Below are 21,637 nucleotides of genomic sequence, written 5' to 3' on the forward strand. Positions count from 1 at the left end.
GGCTTCCAGGCATGTTTATGACCATTCACCCTCTCATTGTGTGCCAGAACAGCCCGTGTGATGAATTTGGGAAACTTTTTCACTATATCATGAATATATGAATAAGTGTCGACTTATAAGTCATGTGTTACTGTGTAAATATGCATTCCTCTGTGCATCGATACTGACGTGGATGTAACTTTTTTTCTGTCTGCAGCTGTCGCTTCCTCTGCAGAATTGGTCTGATGGAGCAAAGGCACTCGGCGCGGCTCGGTGCAAAAAGGCAACAATGCGACCGGTGTGCATACAGCACGGATCATCCTGGACATTTGACAAGGCACCAGAAAACTCACACAGGAGAGAAACCCTTCAAGGGCAGTGTGTGTGGGAAGGCGTTTTCAGATTCATCTACTCGTGTAAAACACCAGAGAATGCACACGGGAGATAAACCCTTCAAGTGCAGTGTGTGTGGGGAGGCGTTTGCACAGTCATCTGCTCTTGAAAGACACCAGAGAACACACACGGGAGAGAAACCCTTCAAGTGCAGTGTGTGTGGGAAGGCGTTTTCACAGTCAACTAATCTTGTAGCACACCAGAGAACACACACGGGAGAGAAACCCTTCAAGTGCAGTGTGTGTGGGAAGGCGTTTTCACAGTCAACTAATCTTGTAGCACACCAGAGAACACACACGAGAAAGAAACCCTTCAAGTGCAGTGTGTGTGGGAAGGCGTTTTCACAGTCATCTACTCTTGTAACACACCAGACAACACACACCGGAGAGAAACCCTTCAGGTGCACTCTGTGCGGGACGGCATTTGCACGTAAACAAAATCTTCAAGTACACCAGAGAACACACACGGGAGAGAAACCCTTCAAGTGCAGTGTGTGTGGGGAGGCGTTTGCACAGTCATATGCTCTTGAAAGACACCAGAGAACACACACGGGAGTGAAACCCTTCAAGTGCAGTGTGTGTGGGAAGGCGTTTGCACGTTCATCTGCTCTTGAAAGACACCAGAGAACACAGAAGCATCAGAAGATCCACAAGGAGTGGAGTCTGAAATCAGCTTGCGAAAGTCAAAGTGCCGCAATGAGCCCATCCCTCGTGAAACAAGAACCGGAAGACAATTCCAGCTTGGACGCTTTTAAAGGTATCGAGGTGAAACATGAAGAGGTGAAGGTGAAATTTGAAGAAGTGATGGTGAAGAGCGAAGAAGTGATGGTGAAGAGCGAAGAAGTGATGGTGAAGAGCGAAGAAGTGATGGTGAAGAGCGAAGAAGTGAAGGTAAAATGTGAAGATGAAGATTCAACTCCAAAATCTGACCTTCACATCGATGGAGGCAACGTGAAGCAGGAGGAGAATTCTGACTGTGAGGCAGAGCGAGGCAACTCCCAGCAGTTTGTGGAAGTGGAGGTGTGGGTGGACTTCCTCCGAGACAATACAAAGTCAAATGGAGACCCGGTAGATGCGTAAGCTTCAGACGATGTCGCTCCAATAGATGCACCTTTGTCACAGGCTTTTAATGACAAGAATGTGAAGTTGAACACTCAATTCCTAGGTTCAACCTGCAGAGTAAGAGCGGCCAGTCTGTGTGGACCTATGGGTTGGGTAGATCTCTAACCAGGAGCGAGAGCCAATAAGCTCCCAAGCATTCACTATGTTATCAATTGCATTTATATGGTGCTTGCTTAATCGCCTCGGCAACTCTGAGTTTTGCATCGTATCTCGTTTCAAACACTCGAAGAGCATCCCCAAGTAGCAGCTGCCCCTGTGTGGCACAAGGTGGTGGCCGTGCACCGGCCTGCATGTGGACAAGAGCCTGTCAGTAGGGGGCGATGGTTGATGTGGCATCTCAGTTGTGGAGTTTGTAGATAATGTTTTTAGAATTTGCTACATTTTGACCCAGATGCCAGTATGCAATTGCCGACTCGTTTTGAATGGTGCATTAGTATGTTGTACATACACTGTTAAGCAGACGGTGCGTATTTTTTAAATTAGCTTCTTGTTAATAGGATGTAACCTAATGCAGTATATTTCAGTGCAGTAATTCAATTTTGTTAATATGCCTGTCAATAATTTAGAATGAATACTTGTATGATGGTGTGCGTACATGTACAATTTTGTCTATAAGGGTCAAACATTGAATAAGTGATGTTAGGACAAAGTGTGTGTTTTGCAAGTAACTTGTACAGATCACTCAGATGAGACTCATAGTTCGTGTGATACAGGTCAAAGGGTACTTTTGTGTTTTCAGGAAGCGTCTGCCTTTGGAGCAACTCATTGTCTTTGAAATAGGGAGCACACTCGGATCATTCATCATTTACAAGGCATACCACTCAAAAGTTACACATAGTGGAGATACATTCTCAACAACACGAATTATAATTTTGTATTACGTGTTGACGTAGATTTTGTCGAATTAGGACGAGAAATGGTCCTTGCCGATTAACGTCTGGATGTTGACAACCATGGGGTGTAGCAAGCCTGACCGCCTGCGGTGCCCCTCACAACCATTTCGGCCTTGGGCCAGGAAAGTCACGAAAAAAATTATCCACGAACGACGCATCCACGCAAGCACCCGATGCTCCCTTTTGAAGTTTTAATATGAAACAACTTTGAATTGTATATTGTTTTGCATTTGATTATTGTATTTCTTCATTAAAAGCCGATATTTTCCATCTGGAAGACTTCATTGAAAACAACATTTCGTGTGAATTTTCTCTAGTCGTGAGGTAAATGGCCTTACCGGGGTTCGGTTCGATGCGGACTTTCTCCTGGTTGGGATCGCGGGGTGGAGATAAGGCGACACAGAGCTGGCCGTGCCAGAAGACCGCCGTGTGCAGATCGATTCCAATGCGATCGAACGTCTGTCCCTGCTCCTCCGTCGTTCATGCAGGGGGCGAGTAGGTTTGCAGCGCCTCCTGCATGAAAACGAAGGAAAGTGCAGCGTTCATCACAGATGAAGTTGTGTGCTTATATAAGAGTACTCGCGGGAAGTACCCAGCGTGAAATTTCCCACCTTGTATCGTAATATATAGGATACTAAGGCTAAGCACACCCGAGGATTGCACTTTTGTTGAAAAATGAAGTTGCAAATATTTGTCCATTATTGGCCAAAAACGGCATAGGTTAGTATACCGATTTTATATATTGGGACGTGCACATTTCATCATAAAATGTTCAACTTTTAATCTAATACATAGCATACTAAGGGTAAATACAATTGATGAATGAACTTTTTGTTGAAAAAGAAAGCTATGAAAATTTGGCTCATTTTGGTTAAAACCGGCATAAGTAAGTATCCCCGATTTTATTTTTGGGACGTGAAAATGTAATCGTGAAATTTCCCACTTTTAAAGTAATATAGAGCATACTAATGCTCAACAAAATGGAGGAATTCACTTTTTATTGGAAAATCTAGCTATGAAAATTGAGAAAATTTTGGCCAAGAACGGCATTGGTAAAGTATGCCGATTTGATCTTTTTACTTCAAATTTCGTGGTGAAATTTCTCACATATAGGCTACTCATGCTCAACACAACCGAGCAATGCACTTTTTGTTAAAAAATACAGCTGTAAAAATTCGTTCAATTTTAGCCTCGCTAGTGACGTCATGTCACCAAGGTATTCGCCCCACCCCCCCGACCGCGAAGCTCTTGAGCGTGACGTCACCTCCGCTCGGCCGCTGCCGATATCTGTCCCAGTGCCAATCCTTATTTGGGCAAAGCCACGCCCGGTGACTGGCGCCTCATTAACATAATTTATTCGTGAAATTCGCGAGTTTTTTTGCGACGGGTTCAGCAGCCCCGCCCCATTCCTCCACGTCTGGGCTGGTCTCATTAACATAATTTATTCAAGTTAAGTCCCGTTCGTCGTGGGAGGAGAGTGTCTCGTACGCCGCAAGTGACGTCATGTCACCTGCTGCTGCCGCGTGACGTCACGAAGTAACGGAAAGTTGCGGCTCCGCGCGGGAACTGAAATCCGAGGTAAGAAATTCTGATCGCGGTTGTGGTGGTTGTGGTTGTAGTGGTGGTTGTTGTTGTGGTGGTTGTGGTTGTTGTTTACCGAGGTAGAGCCTCTCTCTCTCTCGCAGGGATGTTATTTGAGTAGCAGCGAGCATGGAAGCGATGTCCAGATTTAAACTTTACAACGCGGGGCCTTGCCTCCTGCCCTCGCCTGGTCGCGTTCGCTTCAATTCTCTCGCTTCGTTTAGCAATTTCGATTTAAAGCTTTCGTGACTGCAGTGATTCATCTGCTTGGTTCTTTCGGTAAAGTCATCACGTAGAATGGAAATAATAAAACAAAATAATACAAATAAAACATAGCATTTTATTATGTTTTATATCACGTAGAATGGAAACAAAAAATAGTCTTATTTTTAATATTTGTTTTATTTTATTATTTCCATTCTACGTGACTTTACCGAAAGAACCAAGAAGATAGTTTAGCAACCTGTGGAAGAACGCGATCAGCCAGGCGATGCGTTAGTTGTGTTAACTCTAGATTTGAAGCTTTCGTGACTGCAGTGATTCATACTCTTAGGTTTGTTCGGTAAAGTCACCGTGTAGGTGAAAAATTTAATAAAAATTAATAAAAGTAACAATAGAAATAAAATATAAAATAAAAAATCACGACGTTTCGGAGGCAACACAAGTCATCAGGTGGGACCGTCACAGCCAGATTTGCTGCATCAAGTGAAGCGTGATTTTTTATTATTTTATTTCTATTTTTACTTTTTTAAATTTAATTTTCTACCTACATGGTGACTTTATCGAAACAACCTAAGAGTACGTTAGTTGGTGTGTTGACCGACTCTGTGTTGCATTGCATTTCAAATATTAAGTTTGTTTGATTAAGTGTCTCTCTCTGTGTGCAGTCACCAAAGCTCCAAATCTCTCATTGACACAAGGCCGTAGTTATAATGTTATAATAAATATAATATATATTAATTATAATGTTATAATAAGTATAATATGTTATAATAATTATAACATGTTATAATAATCATAATATGTTATAATAATTATAATAATCAAATATGCCCCTCCAATATATTTCTGTAAAATATTTGTAAATAATAATTGCGATGCTCTGTTAATAAAAAGAACAATTTGCTAAACCTTGGCCACGAAATCTGGAGTTGTCTTCATATCACAATGCATAGATTTCTGTTTACATGATTGCGTTGTACTTTATGAATCCCTAATCTCTGCCATTACATACTATGAAACAAGAAAAGGTAAAAAAGAAAAAACAGAGCAATGTAATACAATACACTATTAGACATTATTGTATCAAATAAAACAAATTCCATCCCATGTGTTAGTGAACTTTTAAAAATATGTTTGGGAGGAAATGGCAGGAAATGAGTTTTCAAATTTTGATATTTTTCTGGGGGGGGGGACCCCAGACCCCCCTGGAAGATTTGGTCCCCCCCAATGTTGACTCCATGGCTACGGCCTTGCATTGACGTGCTAATTTCTCTACCCCCCCCCCCCTCTCTACCCCCCCCCCCTCACTCTGCCCCCCCCCCCTCTCTCTGCCCCTCTCTCTATTTAAGGCCTCGACACAGGCGTTGTTTCTCTGTGTGCTTGTGTCTCTCTGTGTGTCTCTGTGTCATCTCTCTGTGTCTATGTGTGTGTGTCTCTCTCTGTGTGTCTGTGTCATCTGTCTGTGTGTCTACAGTGAGGGAAAAGAGTATTTGATCCCCTGCTGATTTTGTACGATTGCCCACTGACAAAGAAATGATCAGTCTATAATTTTAATGGTAGGTTTATTTGAACAGTGAGAGACAGAATAACAACAACAAAAATCCAGAAAAACGCATGTCAAAATGTTATAAATGGATTTGCGTTTTAATGAGGGAAATAAGTATTTGACCCCTCTGCAAAACATGACTTAGTACTTGGTGGCAAAACCCTTGTTGGCAATCACAGAGTTCAGACGTTTCTTGTAGTTGGCCACCAGGTTTGCACACATTTCAGGAGGGATTTTGTCCCACTCCTCTTTGCAGATCTTCTCCAAGTCATTAAGGTTTCGAGGCTGACGTTTGGCAACTCGAACCTTCAGCTCCCTCCACATATTTTCTATGGGATTAAGGTCTGGAGACTGGCTAGGCCACTCCAGGACCTTAATGTGCTTCTTCTTGAGCCACTCCTTTGTTGCCTTGGCCGTGTGTTTTGGGTCATTGTCATGCTGGAATACCCATCCACGACCTATTTTCAATGCCCTGGCTGAGGGAAGGAGGTTCTCACCCAAGATTTGACAGTACATGGCCCCGTCCATCGTCCCTTTGATGCGGTGAAGTTGTCATGTCCCTTTAGCAGAAAAACACCCCCAAAGCATAATGTTTCCATCTCCATGTTTGACGGTGGTGATGGTGTTCTTGGGGTGATAGGCAGCATTCCTCTTCCAAACGCGGCGAGTTGAGTTGATGCCAAAGAGCTCCATTTTGATCTCATCTGACCACAACACTTTCACCCAGTTGTCCTCTGAATCATTCAGATGTTCATTGGCAAACTTCAGATGGGCATGTAAATGTGCTTTCTTGAGCAGGGGGACCTTGCGGGCGCTGCAGGATTTCAGTCCTTCACGGCGTAGTGTGTTACCAACTGTTTTCTTGGTGACTATAGTCTCAGCTGCCTTGAGATCATTGACAAGATCCTCCCGTGTAGTTCTGGGCTGATTCCTCACCGTTTTCATGATCATTGCAACTCCACGAGGTGAGATCTTGCATGGAGCCCCAGGCCGAGTGAGATTTACAGTTCTTTTGTGTTTCTTCCATTTGCGAATAATCGCACCAACTGTTGTCACCTTATCGCCAAGCTGCTTGGCGATGGTCTTGTAGCCCATTCCAGCCTTGTGTAGGTCTACAATCTTGTCCCTGACATCCTTGGAGAGCTCTTTGGTCTTGGCCATGGTGGAGAGTTTGGAATCTGATTGATTGATTTCTACTGTGAACAGGTGTCTTTTATACAGGTAACAAGCTGATATTAGGAGCACTCCTTTTAAGAGTGTGCTCCTAATCTCAGCTCGTTACCTGTATAAAAGACACCTGGGAGCCAGAAATCATTCTGATTGAGAGGGGGTCAAATACTTATTTCCCTCATTAAAATGCAAATCAATTTATAACATTTTTGACATGCGTTTTTCTGGATTTTTGTTGTTGTTATTCTGTCTCTCACTGTTCAAATAAACCTACCATTAAAATTATAGACTGATCATTTCTTTGTCAGTGGGCAAACGTACAAAATCAGCAGGGGATCAAATACTTTTTTACCTCACTGTATGTGTGTGTCTCTCTTTGTGTGTCTCTGTGTCATCTCTCTCTGTGTGTCTATGTGTGTGTCTCTCTCTCTGTGTCTTTCTGTCATCTCTCTCTGCTTATGTGTCTGTCTATGTGTCTCTGTGTCTGTTTTGTCTCTCTCTCAAATTGAGCAATCTTTGGAAGAACGTTATCAACCAGTTGGGGTGTTGACTGTTATGTTAGCTGACTCTCTGTTGTATTGCATTACATTTCTAAGTTTACTAGGTTTTTTTTCTCTTTCATTTGTACCTGATGATGATTGCTTGTGTTGCAATCGAAACGTCGTATGCTATTTGCACACAGCGTTGGTTTAGGTGCTTTTTGTGGAATATTTTGCTGTTTTTCCCTGGATTTTAATGTTTGCACAGTCACATAGTCACTTTAAGATGTTTCCTCGTTCATGTTTTAGTTTTTTGTTTGTTACGGTTGCATCCGATTCAAGAGCCGAATGGCTCACGCGGCTATACCAAATAAATGAAACAGAAACTATAAATGTATTTATTTATTTATTCTACGTGACTTTACCGAAAGAACCAAAGAGTATCTTGCTTAAGTTTTAATTTCTCTTCACCTGGCTCGCTACTTTGTAACTTTGTTTTATTTGAAATATTCACACTTTTTTTTTTCATTTTTTACCAGGCCACGCCCGCTTGAGCTGCTGTACCGCTCTTGTTTTCAGAAGCGACCTGCTCACAACAACAACAACAACAAGGTGAGGCTTGTCAACAGCGTGGTGGTGTTCACTCTGGACGCGTGGCGGTGTTCACTCTGGACGCGTGGCGGTGTTCACTCTAGACGCGTGACGGTGTTCACTCTGGACGCGTGGCGGTGTTCACTCTGGACGCGTGGCGGTGTTCACTCTGGACGCGTGGCGGTGTTCACTCTGGACGCGTGGCGTTGTTCACTCTGGACGCGTGGCGGTGTTCACTCTGGACGCGTGGTGGTGTTCACTCTGGACGCGTGGCGGTGTTCACTCTGGACGCGTGGCGGTGTTCACTCTGGACGCGTGGCGGTGTTCACTCTGGACGCGTGGCGGTGTTCACTCGGGACGCGTGGCGGTGTTCACTCTGGACGCGTGGCGGTGTTCACTCTGGACGCGTGGCGGTGTTCACTCTGGACGCGTGGCGGTGTTCACTCTGGACGCGTGACGGTGTTCACTCTGGACGCGTGGCGTTGTTCATTCTGGACGCGTGGCGGTGTTCACTCTGGACGCGTGGCGGTGTTCACTCTGGACGCGTGGCGGTGTTCACTCTGGACGCGTGGCGGTGTTCACTCTGGACGCGTGGCGGTGTTCACTCTGGACGCGTGGCGGTGTTCACTCTGGACGCGTGGCGGTGTTCACTCTGGACGCGTGGCGGTGTTCACTCTGGACACGTGGCGTTGTTCACTCTCTGCATGTGGAGTGGGGACAATCGGGGGATCCGCAGGGAAATCCACGCGACCACGGGAAGAGAGAAAGACACACAAACTAAATATACAGCAGGCGTCAGGGTTGGGATGAATCCACGACTTCCTGTATGCCAGGAGAGGTAGTTAACATCTCACCACGGGGAGCGAGAGAGACACGCAGCCTCAGGGGTGTTGATTAATCCTCATTGAATTACTTTGTGGAGTCAGGAAGCATTAATAGTGAGCAAATGAAGGTGGGTAGGCATGGGTCTGGACACACCTCTTAACCATGCCAGTGTGTGACAGTGTAAAGTTTGTGTTGGCAGTTAAGTCTATTAACTCTATTGAACACGGAGGTTATACTGTATCACAACAATAGTTTGTTTTTGTTTTCCTCTGGAACTTTATAAGAATGGAAACAGTCAAGAAGTTAACACAGCACACACATGCAGCTGAAGTCAGATCTGTTCATTCCAGCGTGCAAGGACATCGTGAGCCTGGCTGGCTTCACACCTCTAAGTTGCGATTGAACATTAATTTATGCATTTTTGCATAACACAATTAGTATTATTTTCAACACCTTTTGCTATGTCAGCTAAATTTAGCTTTCATAAATATTCCTTTTGTAGCTAGACAGCCTAAAATTGCGTGCTCTGAGTTTTGGGTTAACATTCATTTTGAAGATACGAGGGCTTCCAGGCATGTTTATGACCATTCACCCTCTCATTGTGTGCCCTACCAGCCCGTGTGATGAATTTGGGAAACTTTTTCACTATGTCATGAATATATGAATAAGTGTCGACTTATAAGTCATGTGTTACTGTGTAAATATGCATTCCTCTGTGCATCGATACTGACGTGGATGTAACTTTTTTTCTGTCTGCAGCTGTCGCTTCCTCTGCAGAATTGGTCTGATGGAGCAAAGGCACTCGGCGCGGCTCGGTGCAAAAAGGCATCAATGCGACCGGTGTGCATACAGCACGGATCATCCTGGACATTTGACAAGGCACCAGAAAACTCACACAGGAGAGAAACCCTTCAAGGGCAGTGTGTGTGGGAAGGCGTTTTCAGATTCATCTACTCGTGTAAAACACCAGAGAATGCACACGGGAGATAAACCCTTCAAGTGCAGTGTGTGTGGGGAGGCGTTTGCACAGTCATCTGCTCTTGAAAGACACCAGAGAACACACACGGGAGAGAAACCCTTCAAGTGCAGTGTGTGTGGGAAGGCGTTTTCACAGTCAACTAATCTTGTAGCACACCAGAGAACACACACGGGAGAGAAACCCTTCAAGTGCAGTGTGTGTGGGAAGGCGTTTTCACAGTCAACTAATCTTGTAACACACCAGAAAACTCACACGGGAGAGAAACCCTTTAAGTGCAGTGTGTGTGGGAAGGCGTTTTTATTTTCATCTCATCTTGAAATACACCAGAGAACACACACGAGAGAGAAACCCTTCAGGTGCACTCTGTGCGGGGCGGCATTTGCACGTAAAGATTATCTTCAAGTACACCAGAGAACACACACGAGAGAGAAACCCTTCAAGTGCAGTGCGTGTGGGAAGGCGTTTTCAGATGCATCTACTCTTGTAACACACCAGAAAACACACACGGGAGAGAAACCCTTCAAGTGCAGTGTGTGTGGGAAGGCGTTTTCACAGTCAACTAATCTTGTAGCACACCAGAGAACACACACGGGAGAGAAACCCTTCAAGTGCAGTGTGTGTGGGAAGGCGTTTTCACAGTCAACTAATCTTGTAACACACCAGAAAACTCACACGGGAGAGAAACCCTTCAAGTGCAGTGTGTGTGGGAAGGCGTTTGCACTGTCATCTGGTCTTGAAAGACACCAGAGAACACACACGGGAGAGAAACCCTTTAAGTGCAGTGTGTGTGGGAAGGCGTTTGCACAGTCATCTACTCTTCAAAGACACCAGAGAACACACAAGCATCAGAAGATCCACAAGGAGTGGAGTCTGAAATCAGCTTGCGAAAGTAAAAGTGCCGCAATGAGCCCATCCCTCATCAAACAAGAACCGGAAGACAATTCCAGCTTGGACGCTTTTAAAGGTATCGAGGTGAAACGTGAAGAAGTGATGGTGAAGAGTGAAGAAGTGATGGTGAAGAGCGAAGAAGTGAAGGTAAAATGTGAAGATGAAGATTCAACTCCAAAATCGGACCTTCACATCGATGGAGGCAACGTGAAGCAGGAGGAGAATTCTGACTGTGAGGCAGAGCGAGGCAACTCCCAGCAGTTTGTGGAAGTGGAGGTGTGGGTGGACTTCCTCCGAGACAATACAAAGTCAAATGGAGACCCGGTAGATGTGTAAGCCAGTGACGATGTCGCTCCAATAGACGCACCTTTGTGACAGGCTTTTTGTGACAAGAATGAAGTTGAACACTCAATTCCTCGGTTCAACCTGCAGAGTAAGAGCGGCCAGTCTGTGTGGACCTGTGTGTTGGGTAGATCTCTAACCAGGAGCGAGAGCCAATAAGCTCCCAAGCATTCGCTATGTTATCAATTGCATTTATATGGTGCTTGCTTAATCGCCTCGGCAACTCGGAGTTCTATAAACATACAAACAGACATAATTTCAACCGTGATGATGGGTACAAACTTAGTAATCATTGGAAAGATGTTAGCAACCACGCAAAAAAGACTTAATTACACATTTTTGGACCATCTTATCTGACAGGCACTATTTTACTTTACTTTACCGAGTGTTAACATCCCCAGTGTTTAACAGTACTCTCTTCATTGTTCAGCCAGCACTGGTATAAACATGGGCATTTTCGTTCTTTTCTATCATGTGTATCAACAGGTGCTTGTACACAAACATGTCCACGTACACTTGCACCCCACACTCTCTTTTGGCCTCCCCTCCCCCTCTCTGTCCAATGCGTTGGCGTGTGCAGCAGTAGTTGCTTGCGCACAACCACGTCCACGCCGCCGACTCTCGTGTACCACGTCGTGTATTCTTTTGGCCCCGCCCCCCCTCCCCCTCCCGATGCGTTCTACGTGGCACGTCGTGCCGTCTTTGAGCCCCGCGCCCCTCCCTCCCGATACGTTCCATTCATTGGCTACCACATTCTGATGAGCTCCCCCCCCCTCTCCTCCCCCCTCAACTTGCTTTTAAGGGATTACATCTTGAATCATTGCCTCACTTGATGCAGCAAATCTGGCTGTGACGGTCCCACCTGATGACGGAGACTTGTGTTGCCTCCGAAACGTCGTGATTTTTATTTTATTTTACTTTCATTAATTTTAATGTTTTACCTACGTGACTTTACCGAAAGAACCTAAGAATTTGAATCCTTGCAGTCACGAAAGCTTCAAATCTAGAATGAGTTCTATATCGTTTCTCGTCTCAAACACTCGAAGAGCATCCCCGAGTAGCAGCTGCCCCTATGTGGCACAAGGTGGTGGCCGTGCACCGGCCTGCATGTGGACAAGAGCCTGTCAGTAGGGGGCGATGGTTGATGTGGCATCTCAGTTGTGGAGTTTGTAGATAATGTTTTTAGAATTTGCTACATTTTGACCCAGATGCCAGCATGCAATGGCCGACTCGTTTTGAGTGGTGCATTAGTATGTTGTACATACACTGTTAAGCAGACGGTGCGTATTTTTTTAATTAGCTTCTTGTTAATAGGATGTAACCTAATGCAGTATATTTCAGTGCAGTAATTAAATTTTGTTAATATGCCTGTCAATAATTTAGAATGAATACTTGTATGATGGTGTGCGTACATGTACCATTTTGTCTATTAGGGTCAAACATTGAATAAGTGATGTTAGGACAAAGTGTGTGTTTTGCAAGTAACCTGTACAGATCACTCAGGTGAGACTCATTGTTCTTGTGATACAGGTAAAAGGGTATTTTTGTGTTTTCAGGAAGCATCTCCCTCTGGAGCAACTCATTGTCTTTGAAATAGTGAGCACACTCGGATCATTCATCTGTTACAAGGCAAACCACTCAAAAGTTACACGTAGAGGAGATACATTCTCTACAACACGAATTATAATTTTGTATTACGTGTTGACGTAGATTTTGTCTAACTAGGAAGAGAAATACTCCTTGCTGATTAACGTCTGGATATTCGTAATTGTCAGTTGAAGCAACCCCGGCTGCTCTTGAGACGCTGTGCACCAATACGGGTCCACAGGTGGCTTGCACTGAATCAATGACGGACTCCCAGAAGGCTGTGCTAGTTATAGTTTGTGTAAAATATTCCTCTGTTTCATGGAGAGATCGATAAATGAAAGATGTCGTGTCTGCTGATCTGCTTCATAGCAAGGAGGTAATTTTAAGAGCACATTTGAAATGCATTTTTGGTACAGATTTGTATTCGGTTACAAGGCAGAGCACATCTACTAGATACATTCTGCACAACAACACTCATTTTAAATTTGCATGACGTCTTATATGTTGGCGAACTAGGACAAGAAATGGTCCTTGCCGATTAACGTCTGGATGTTCACAACCATGTGTTGAAGCAAGCCTGACCGCCTGCGGCGTCCCTCACAACCATTTATGGCCTTGGGCCAGGAAAGTCACGAAGAAATTGCGCACGAACGACGCATTCACGCAAGCTCCCGATGCTCCGTTTTGAAGTTTTAAAATGAAACAACTTTGAATTGTATTATGTTTTGCATTTGATACTTGTATTTCTTCATTAAAAGCTGATATCATTTTCCATCTGGAAGACTTAATTGAAAACGACATTTCGTGTGAATTTTCTCTAGTCGTTAAGTAGATGGCCTTACCGGGGTTCGGTTCGATGCGGACTTTCACCTGGTTGGGATCGCGGGGCGGAGATAAGGCAACACAGAGCTGGCCGTGCCAGAAGACCGCCATCTTCAGATCGATTCCAACGCGATCGAACGTCTGTCCCTGCTCCTCCGTCGTTCATGTAGGGGGCGCGTAGGTTTGCAGCGCCTCCTGCATGAAAACGAAGGAAAGTGCAGGGTTCATCACAGATGAAGTTGTGTGCTTATATAAGAGTACTCGCGGGAAGTACCCGGCGTGAAATTTCCCGCTTTTTATCGTAATATATAGGATACTAAGGCTAAGCACACCCGAGGATTGCACTTTTGTTAAAAAATGAAGCTGTAAAAATGTGTCCATTATTGGCCAAAAACGGCATATGTTAGTATGCCGATTTTCTATACTGGGACGTGAACATTTCATCATAAAATGTTCCACTTTTAATCTAATACATGGCATACTAAGGGTAAATACAATTGATGAATGAACTTTTTGTTGAAAAAGAAAGCTATGAAAATTTTGCTTATTTTGGTTAAAACCGGCATAAGTATGGCGATTTTATTTTTGGGACGTGAAAATGTAATGGTGAAATTTCCCACTTTTAAAGTAATATAGAGCTTAACAAAATGGAGGAATTCACTTTTTCTTGGAAAATCTAGCTATGAAAATTGAGCAAATTTTGGCCAAGAACGGCATTGGTTAAATATGCTGATTTGATGTTTTTACTTCAAATTTCATGGTGAAATTTCCCACTTTTAATGTAATATATAGGCTACTCAGGCTAACCACAACCGAGGAATGCACTTTTTCTTCAAAATACAGCTGTAAAAATTCGTAAAATTTTAGCCAAAAACGGCAGTATGCCGATTTCCTGTTTGGGACGTGAAAATTTAATGGTGAAATTTCCCACTTTTAATGTAATATAGAGCATACTAATCCTTAACAAAATGGAGGAATTCACTTTTTCTTTTTACTTCTAAATTTCATGCATGAAATTCCACACTTTTTAACGTAATATATAGGCTACTCAGGCTAAACACAACTAAGGAATGCACTTTTCGTTGAAAAATAAAGCTAGGAAAATTGGACCAATTTTGCCAAAAAACGGCCTAGGTTAGTATGGCGATCATCTTTTTAAGGACGTGAAAATGTCATCGTGAAATGTCGAGAGCCAAGCCACGACATCTACAAAGTGCTGCTCATAGCGAGTAGCAGCACCGATGGAGGTCGTCACGGCACACACAGAGGGGGTGGGTGGCCAGCCCCACGCCCGGCCGCCTTTGTCTCCCCAGTGCTGGCGATGTTGACACACCGCACCGGGTTCTCGTTTGAGGCCGTTTCGACACTGCCGCTCCCCTTCTGTCAACAAACTTGAACTCTGACCCCGCCCTCTGACGTCACCGCTCAGTGTGACCTCATCGGCGTCAAACGCCAGGGGGAGGTGTGCCTCGTTAGTGACGTCATGTCACCAATCCCCCCACCCCCCGACCGCGAAGCTCTTGAGCGTGACGTCACCTCCGCTCGGCCGCTGCCGATATCTGTCCCAGTGCCAATCCTTATTTGGGCAAAGCTACGGCCGGTGACTGGCGCCTCATTAACATAATTTATTCGTGAAATTCGCGAGTTTTTATGCGACGGGTTCAGCAGCCCCGCCCCATCCCTCCACGTCTGGGCTGGTCTCATTAGCATAATTTGTTCAAGTTAAGTCCCGTTCGTCGTGGGAGGTGAGTGTCTTGTAACACGCAAGTGACGTCATGTCACCGCCTGCTGCCGCGTGACGTCACGAGGTAACGGAAAGTTTCTGCTCCGCGCGGGAACTGAAATCCGAGGTGAGAAATTCTCATCGCGGTTGTGGTGGTTGTGGTTGTAGTGGTGGTTGTTGTTGTGGTGGTTGTGGTTGTTGTTTACCGAGGTAAAGCCTCGCTCTCTCTCTCTCGCAGGGATGTTATTTGAGTAGCAGCGAGCATGGAAGCGATGTCCAGATTGAAACTTTACAACGCGGGGCCTTGCCTCCTGCCCTCGCCTGGTCGCGTTCGTTTCAATTCTCTCGCTTCGTTTAGCAATTTCGATTTAAAGCTTCTTTCCTGACTGCAGTGATTCATCTGCTTGGTTCTTTCGGTAAAGTCATCACGTAGAATGGAAATAATAAAAGAATAAACATAAAATAATAAAAATGTAACATAATAAACTTTGAATATGTTTTATATCACGTAAAATGGAAATAATAAAATAATAAACATAAACCGATAAAATAATAAAAATAAAACATAACCTTTTAATTTGTTTTATATCACGTAGAATGGAAATAATAAAATAATAAAAATAAAACAAACTTTTATTATGTTTCACATCACGTAGAATGAAAATAATAAAATAGTAAAACTAATATGTTTAATATTTGTATTATTTTATTATTTCCATTCTACGTGACTTTACCGAAAGAACCAAGAAGATAGTTTAGCAACCTGTGGAAGAACGCGATCAGCCAGGCGATGCGTTAGTTGTGACTGCAAGGATTCATGCCCTTAGGTTTGTTCGGTAAAGTCACCGTGTAGGTGAAAAATTAAATTAAAATTAATAAAAGTAACAATAGAATAAAATATAAAATAAAAAATCACGACGTTTCGGAGGCAACACAAGTCATCAGGTGGGACCGTCACAGCCAGATTTGCTGCATCAACTGAAGCGTGATTTTTTTATTATTTTATTTCTATTTTTACTTTTATTAATTTTAATTTAATTTTCTACCTACATGGTGACTTTACCAAAATAACCTAAGAGTACGTTAGTTGGTGTGTTGACCGACTCTGTGTTGCATTACATTTCAAATTATAAGTTTGTTGTGTCTCTCTCTGTGTGCAGTTTGGGAGGAAATGGCAGGAAATGAGTTTTCAAATTTAGATATTTTTCTGGGGGGGGGGACCCCAGACCCCCCTGGAAGATTTGGTCCCCCCCCAATGTTGACTCCATGGCTACGGCCTTGGATTGACGTGCTAATTTCTCTACCCCCCCCCCCCTCTCTACCCCCCCCCCTCTCTCTGCCCCCCCCCCTCTCTCTGCCCCTCTCTCTATTTAAGGCCTCGACACAGGCGTTGTTTCTCTGTGTGCTTGTGTCTCTCTCTGTGTGTCTCTGTGTCATCTCTCTGTGTCTATGTGTGTGTGTCTCTCTCTGTGTGTCTGTGTCATCTGTCTGTGTGTCTACAGTGAGGGAAAAGAGTATTTGATCCCCTGCTGATTTTGTACGATTGCCCACTGACAAAGAAATGATCAGTCTATAATTTTAATGGTAGGTTTATTTGAACAGTGAGAGACAGAATAACAACAACAAAAATCCAGAAAAACGCATGTCAAAATGTTATAAATGGATTTGCGTTTTAATGAGGGAAATAAGTATTTGACCCCTCTGCAAAACATGACTTAGTACTTGGTGGCAAAACCCTTGTTGGCAATCACAGAGTTCAGACGTTTCTTGTAGTTGGCCACCAGGTTTGCACACATTTCAGGAGGGATTTTGTCCCACTCCTCTTTGCAGATCTCCAAGTCATTAAGGTTTCGAGGCTGACGTTTGGCAACTCGAACCTTCAGCTCCCTCCACAGATTTTCTATGGGATTAAGGTCTGGAGACTGGCTAGGCCACTCCAGGACCTTAATGTGCTTCTTCTTGAGCCACTCCTTTGTTGCCTTGGCCGTGTGTTTTGGGTCATTGTCATGCTGGAATACCCATCCACGACCTATTTTCAATGCCCTGGCTGAGGGAAGGAGGTTCTCACCCAAGATTTGACAGTACATGGCCCCGTCCATCGTCCCTTTGATGCGGTGAAGTTGTCATGTCCCTTTAGCAGAAAAACACCCCCAAAGCATAATGTTTCCATCTCCATGTTTGACGGTGGTGATGGTGTTCTTGGGGTGATAGGCAGCATTCCTCTTCCAAACGCGGCGAGTTGAGTTGATGCCAAAGAGCTCCATTTTGGTCTCATCTGACCACAACACTTTCACCCAGTTGTCCTCTGAATCATTCAGATGTTCATTGGCAAACTTCAGATGGGCATTTAAATGTGCTTTCTTGAGCAGGGGGACCTTGCGGGCGCTGCAGGATTTCAGTCCTTCACGGCGTAGTGTGTTACCAACTGTTTTCTTGGTGAATATAGTCTCAGCTGCCTTGAGATCATTGACAAGATCCTCCCGTGTAGTTCTGGGCTGATTCCTCACCGTTTTCATGATCATTGCAACTCCACGAGGTGAGATCTTGCATGGAGCCCCAGGCCGAGTGAGATTTACAGTTCTTTTGTGTTTCTTCCATTTGCAAATAATCGCACCAACTGTTGTCACCTTATCGCCAAGCTGCTTGGCGATGGTCTTGTAGCCCATTCCAGCCTTGTGTAGGTCTACAATCTTGTCCCTGACATCCTTGGAGAGCTCTTTGGTCTTGGCCATGGTGGAGAGTTTGGAATCTGATTGATTGATTTCTACTGTGAACAGGTGTCTTTTATACAGGTGTAGGGCTGTTACGGGAGGGCTGTGGGTGCATACGATCCAACGGGTAACAAACACAGTGGGCGGAGTTACGGGAGTACACGGGGGGGGGTGCCCGCAACGACGTCCGCATCAGGCAGCCTGGGGGGTTGTGATCCTGACGGGGGGTATAAAGGGGGAGGACAGAGAGAGCTCGGGGCTCAGTCTGGGAACGAAGGAGGAAGAAGGAAGATCTTCTAGTTAGAAGCCCTGGACTCCCCTCGACACCGCCCTTGTAAGGGCTGCGGAGGATCGAGCCAGAGGCGTGGTTCCGTGAACCAGGGTCAGTACCCTGGGACTCCGGAGACCGTAGCCCGACTCACCAGTGTCGGGCCAGTTAGCCTCCCCTAGCCCGTTAGTGGAGGACTTGGGAGTAGGTCAGGACTAGCTAGGGTGTATCCCCAGTTATCCGGGTGAGGGGGCCGCTACCCCCTCTAGTGCTGTCCTGTACCGACAAGCTTGAATAAACATACGTGTGCCTCAACCTGGGTGTCCAGCGTACTTACCGGTACTTCATCTGGTGTCAGAAGAACTACGGACATGGAAACACGCCAGACAGCTCGAGCCAGAGTACCGGAGGAGGACACTGCTGAAGTCATTGAGCCCGAGACGGCTCACCAAGACATGGCGCAGCCGGGGGCCGACGCGTTCCTACCGGGGCATCGGCATGAGGAGGGGCCGCAGCCAGACGCGCTACGGCTGGCTCACGAGAGACTGGCGGAGCTACTGTACGCCGCTGCCGCCACGCTGGAAAACATCACGCGGCTGGGGGCTGGTGGTCCACCACGGGGCGAGGGGAGTCGTCGACCTGAGCGCCTTCCCGCCATTTCTGAAGACTCCAACTTTGAATTTCCCGCCATCGTTACGGCAGCTGCAGAGGGCGTGGCCGGGCTCAACCTTGGGTCCGACACCGCTCTCGCTGGGACAGCTGCGTCATCACCAGCGGAGGGAGCGTCATCACATCGGCGACAGGCGATTCCATCTGCCATTTGCGCCGACGCACAGCCGAGTCCCGGGAATAACAGCCTGCAGACTTCCAAGGCGAAAGCTGCGCTGCAACAACGGCTGCCTCCGCTGAAAGAATTTGTTGGTGCAGAGGGCGACTGGGGCGGCTTCCAGCGACGCTTCATCGCCCACCAAGAAATGGCAAGGTGGTCCGACGATGAAGCCCTCTGCGCGCTGCCGGCGCTCCTCGACGCAGACGCGCTCGCCGCCCTCACATCGGCGCCGAAAGAGAAGCGGTCTACTCTGCCGAAGGCGCTACAACTGCTGGCCGGGGTCTATGGACCTTCAGCAGAATGCAGAGAGCAGTTCTACGAGCGCAAGCGGGGTGAAAAGGAGTCGCCCCTGGCATACAGGACGAGCCTCCTAGCGCTGGCTAAGACGGCTTTTCCCCGTATGGACGACGACGACGTGGACGCGATGGTCACGGAGAAAATACTCCTCCTGGCAGACGACCTGGACATCGCTGTCGTCGCACAGGAGGACGCTGAGATGACCTCTCTTCAGGCGGCGCGCCTCCTTCACGCCAACCTTCTGTCCCTGCGGCGGAAAGCCAGCAGGGCATCGGCAGGGCGTGCGGTGGCTGCAGCCACCCTTCCGACGGAGGAGCTCTTCGCCGTCGACCATCGACGGCAACAGGCGCAAGAAGTACGGTCGGCCCGGGACGGGTCAAGCCGTTTCAACCGCCCATCGTCTCCACCGGGGCTCCCGCGGTGTTTCAACTGCGGCGTCCGGGGCCACGTCGCCTCGGGGTGCCGCTCTCCGCGACAGCGCGGGACGACGGGACGCCGGCCCTCCTCTTCCCAAGCTCCAGCAACATGATCCGGCGAGTCGCGGCACCACACATGCTTGGCCAAAGCACCCACCCGTTGCACACTCTCGCACCACAACAAACGGGGGGCCGATGTCGCGTTGCAAGGGGCCAACGCGGATCACTGCGGGGACTCAAATCGAGCCCAAACAGTGGTCCGTGTTGGCCCATCGCGTGGTAGCCGCGTCGTCAGGGTCGTCGGCCGTGGTCGGACACATTGACGGGGTAGAAGTACGCATCTTGGTCGATACGGGGGCATCGGCGACAATCATTTCGGAATTAATTTACAATATTCTGCCCGTACAAAGCCGGCCTTTAATGCCGGTTAACGTCCCATTCTATGCCGCTAACGGGGGGCTCTCTCGGCATCATGGGACAGATTCGAGCGCAAATTTCTATTGGGGACATCAAATTGTCGGGGCCGATTTTCGTTTCCTCCTCGCTGGCGGTTCCGTGCCTGCTGGGGACGGATTTTTTAGGCAAAATGCCCATTCGTATTTTGATCGACCAAGGATGCATTGAGCTTCCGTCGGGGCGGCGCATGGCGTTCCTGCCATCCCCTGCGGCGGCTCCGACGGCGTTCGCGACGGTACCGGCGTTCGTTGTTAAGACTGTTCGTGTGCCGCCGGGAGCTCAAATGCTAGTGCCTCTGAAACTTCGTAAGCCCTTCGCTAAGGGCATAGGGGATCAGGGTGTTTTGCTGGGACCGTCTAGGGCCGGGGTTAATGGACCTCATTTGATTCCGGCCCAGACCGTTGTAAGAGGGGACGGGGACCCTTTCATCGCGGTCCTCAATGTGGGATCGCAGACGGTGGTGGTTCCTCAAGGGACGGTGCTCGCGCATGCGACGCCGATGCCCTGCGAGGTACCTGTCGCGAACCACGTTGGCTCTGCTTCCCGGATGCTCCCACATTCGGACAGCGATGAAGGGTGGCTCGACGCGCTTTGTGCGGAATCGACGGACCTGACAAATTCAGAGCGCCAACAGCTTAGAAGGCTACTGAGGGAATTTTCCGACGTTTTCAGTCGTGATAAATATGATTTGGGTTGCACTCACCTGCTGCGTCACCATATTGACACGGGTGACAGCGCGCCAATTCGCCAAAATCCGTTTCGGTTAAGTCCCGCCGAAAAGGACCATGTCAAATCGGCTGTTGATGACATGTTAGCCGCCGACATCATTTCTCCCTCCACCAGCCCGTGGGGAGCGCCGATCGTCCTGGTTAAAAAGCAGGACGGCTCGTTGCGGTTTTGCGTGGATTTTCGGCGCCTTAATAAAATTTCGGTTGCCGACGCATACCCGCTCCCACGGATGGACGAATCGCTGGACGCTTTGGCGGGAGCGCGATTCTTCTCCACACTAGATTTACTTTCGGGATTCTGGCAGCTTCCTCTGGACGATGATTCTAAGCCTAAAACTGCTTTCCGTACACCGCACGGCCTGTTCCAATTCAACCGGTTGCCGATGGGCTTACACTCAGCGCCGGCAACTTTCCAGCGATTGATGGAATTGGTTTTGGCTGGGTTGCAATGGGAGTCGTGCCTGATTTATTTGGATGACGTTATTGTCTTTGGTAAAACTTTTGACGAACATCTCCAGAGGTTGCGGGCGGTTTTCCTAAAGATGCGGGCTGCTAATTTGAAATTTAAGCCCCAGAAATGCCATTTGTTACGCGAGTCGGTGCGTTATTTGGGGCACATCGTAGGGCGCTCGGGTATTGCTACCGATCCCGCCAAAACGCAGTGTGTCAGCTCCTGGCCGACTCCAACCACGGTGGGAGAGGTCAGGAGTTTTATTGGCTTCGCATCATATTACCGACGCTTCGTCGCTAATTTTGCAACCATTGCAAAACCCCTACACGCGTTAACATCT

The 21,637-nt window shown here is 46.8% G+C and overlaps 1 protein-coding gene across 1 annotated transcript in view; it reads left to right on the forward strand.

The window, feature by feature from the left end:
* The window catches only part of LOC144738305 (uncharacterized), a 40,892-nt gene that overhangs the window by 1,633 nt on the left and 17,622 nt on the right, over window positions 1–21,637 (forward strand). The window contains exons 3-4 of the mRNA XM_078621312.1: window positions 197–1,447; window positions 9,536–11,000. Of these exons, the coding sequence (XP_078477438.1) occupies window positions 225–1,447; window positions 9,536–11,000 (2,688 nt within the window). The 5' untranslated portion in view covers window positions 197–224. The remainder of the gene's footprint in view (window positions 1–196; window positions 1,448–9,535; window positions 11,001–21,637) is intronic.

Source organism: Lampetra planeri, chromosome 81 (assembly GCF_965212315.1).
Source record: "Lampetra planeri chromosome 81, kcLamPlan1.2.h2, whole genome shotgun sequence".
Taxonomy (NCBI): domain Eukaryota; kingdom Metazoa; phylum Chordata; class Hyperoartia; order Petromyzontiformes; family Petromyzontidae; genus Lampetra; species Lampetra planeri.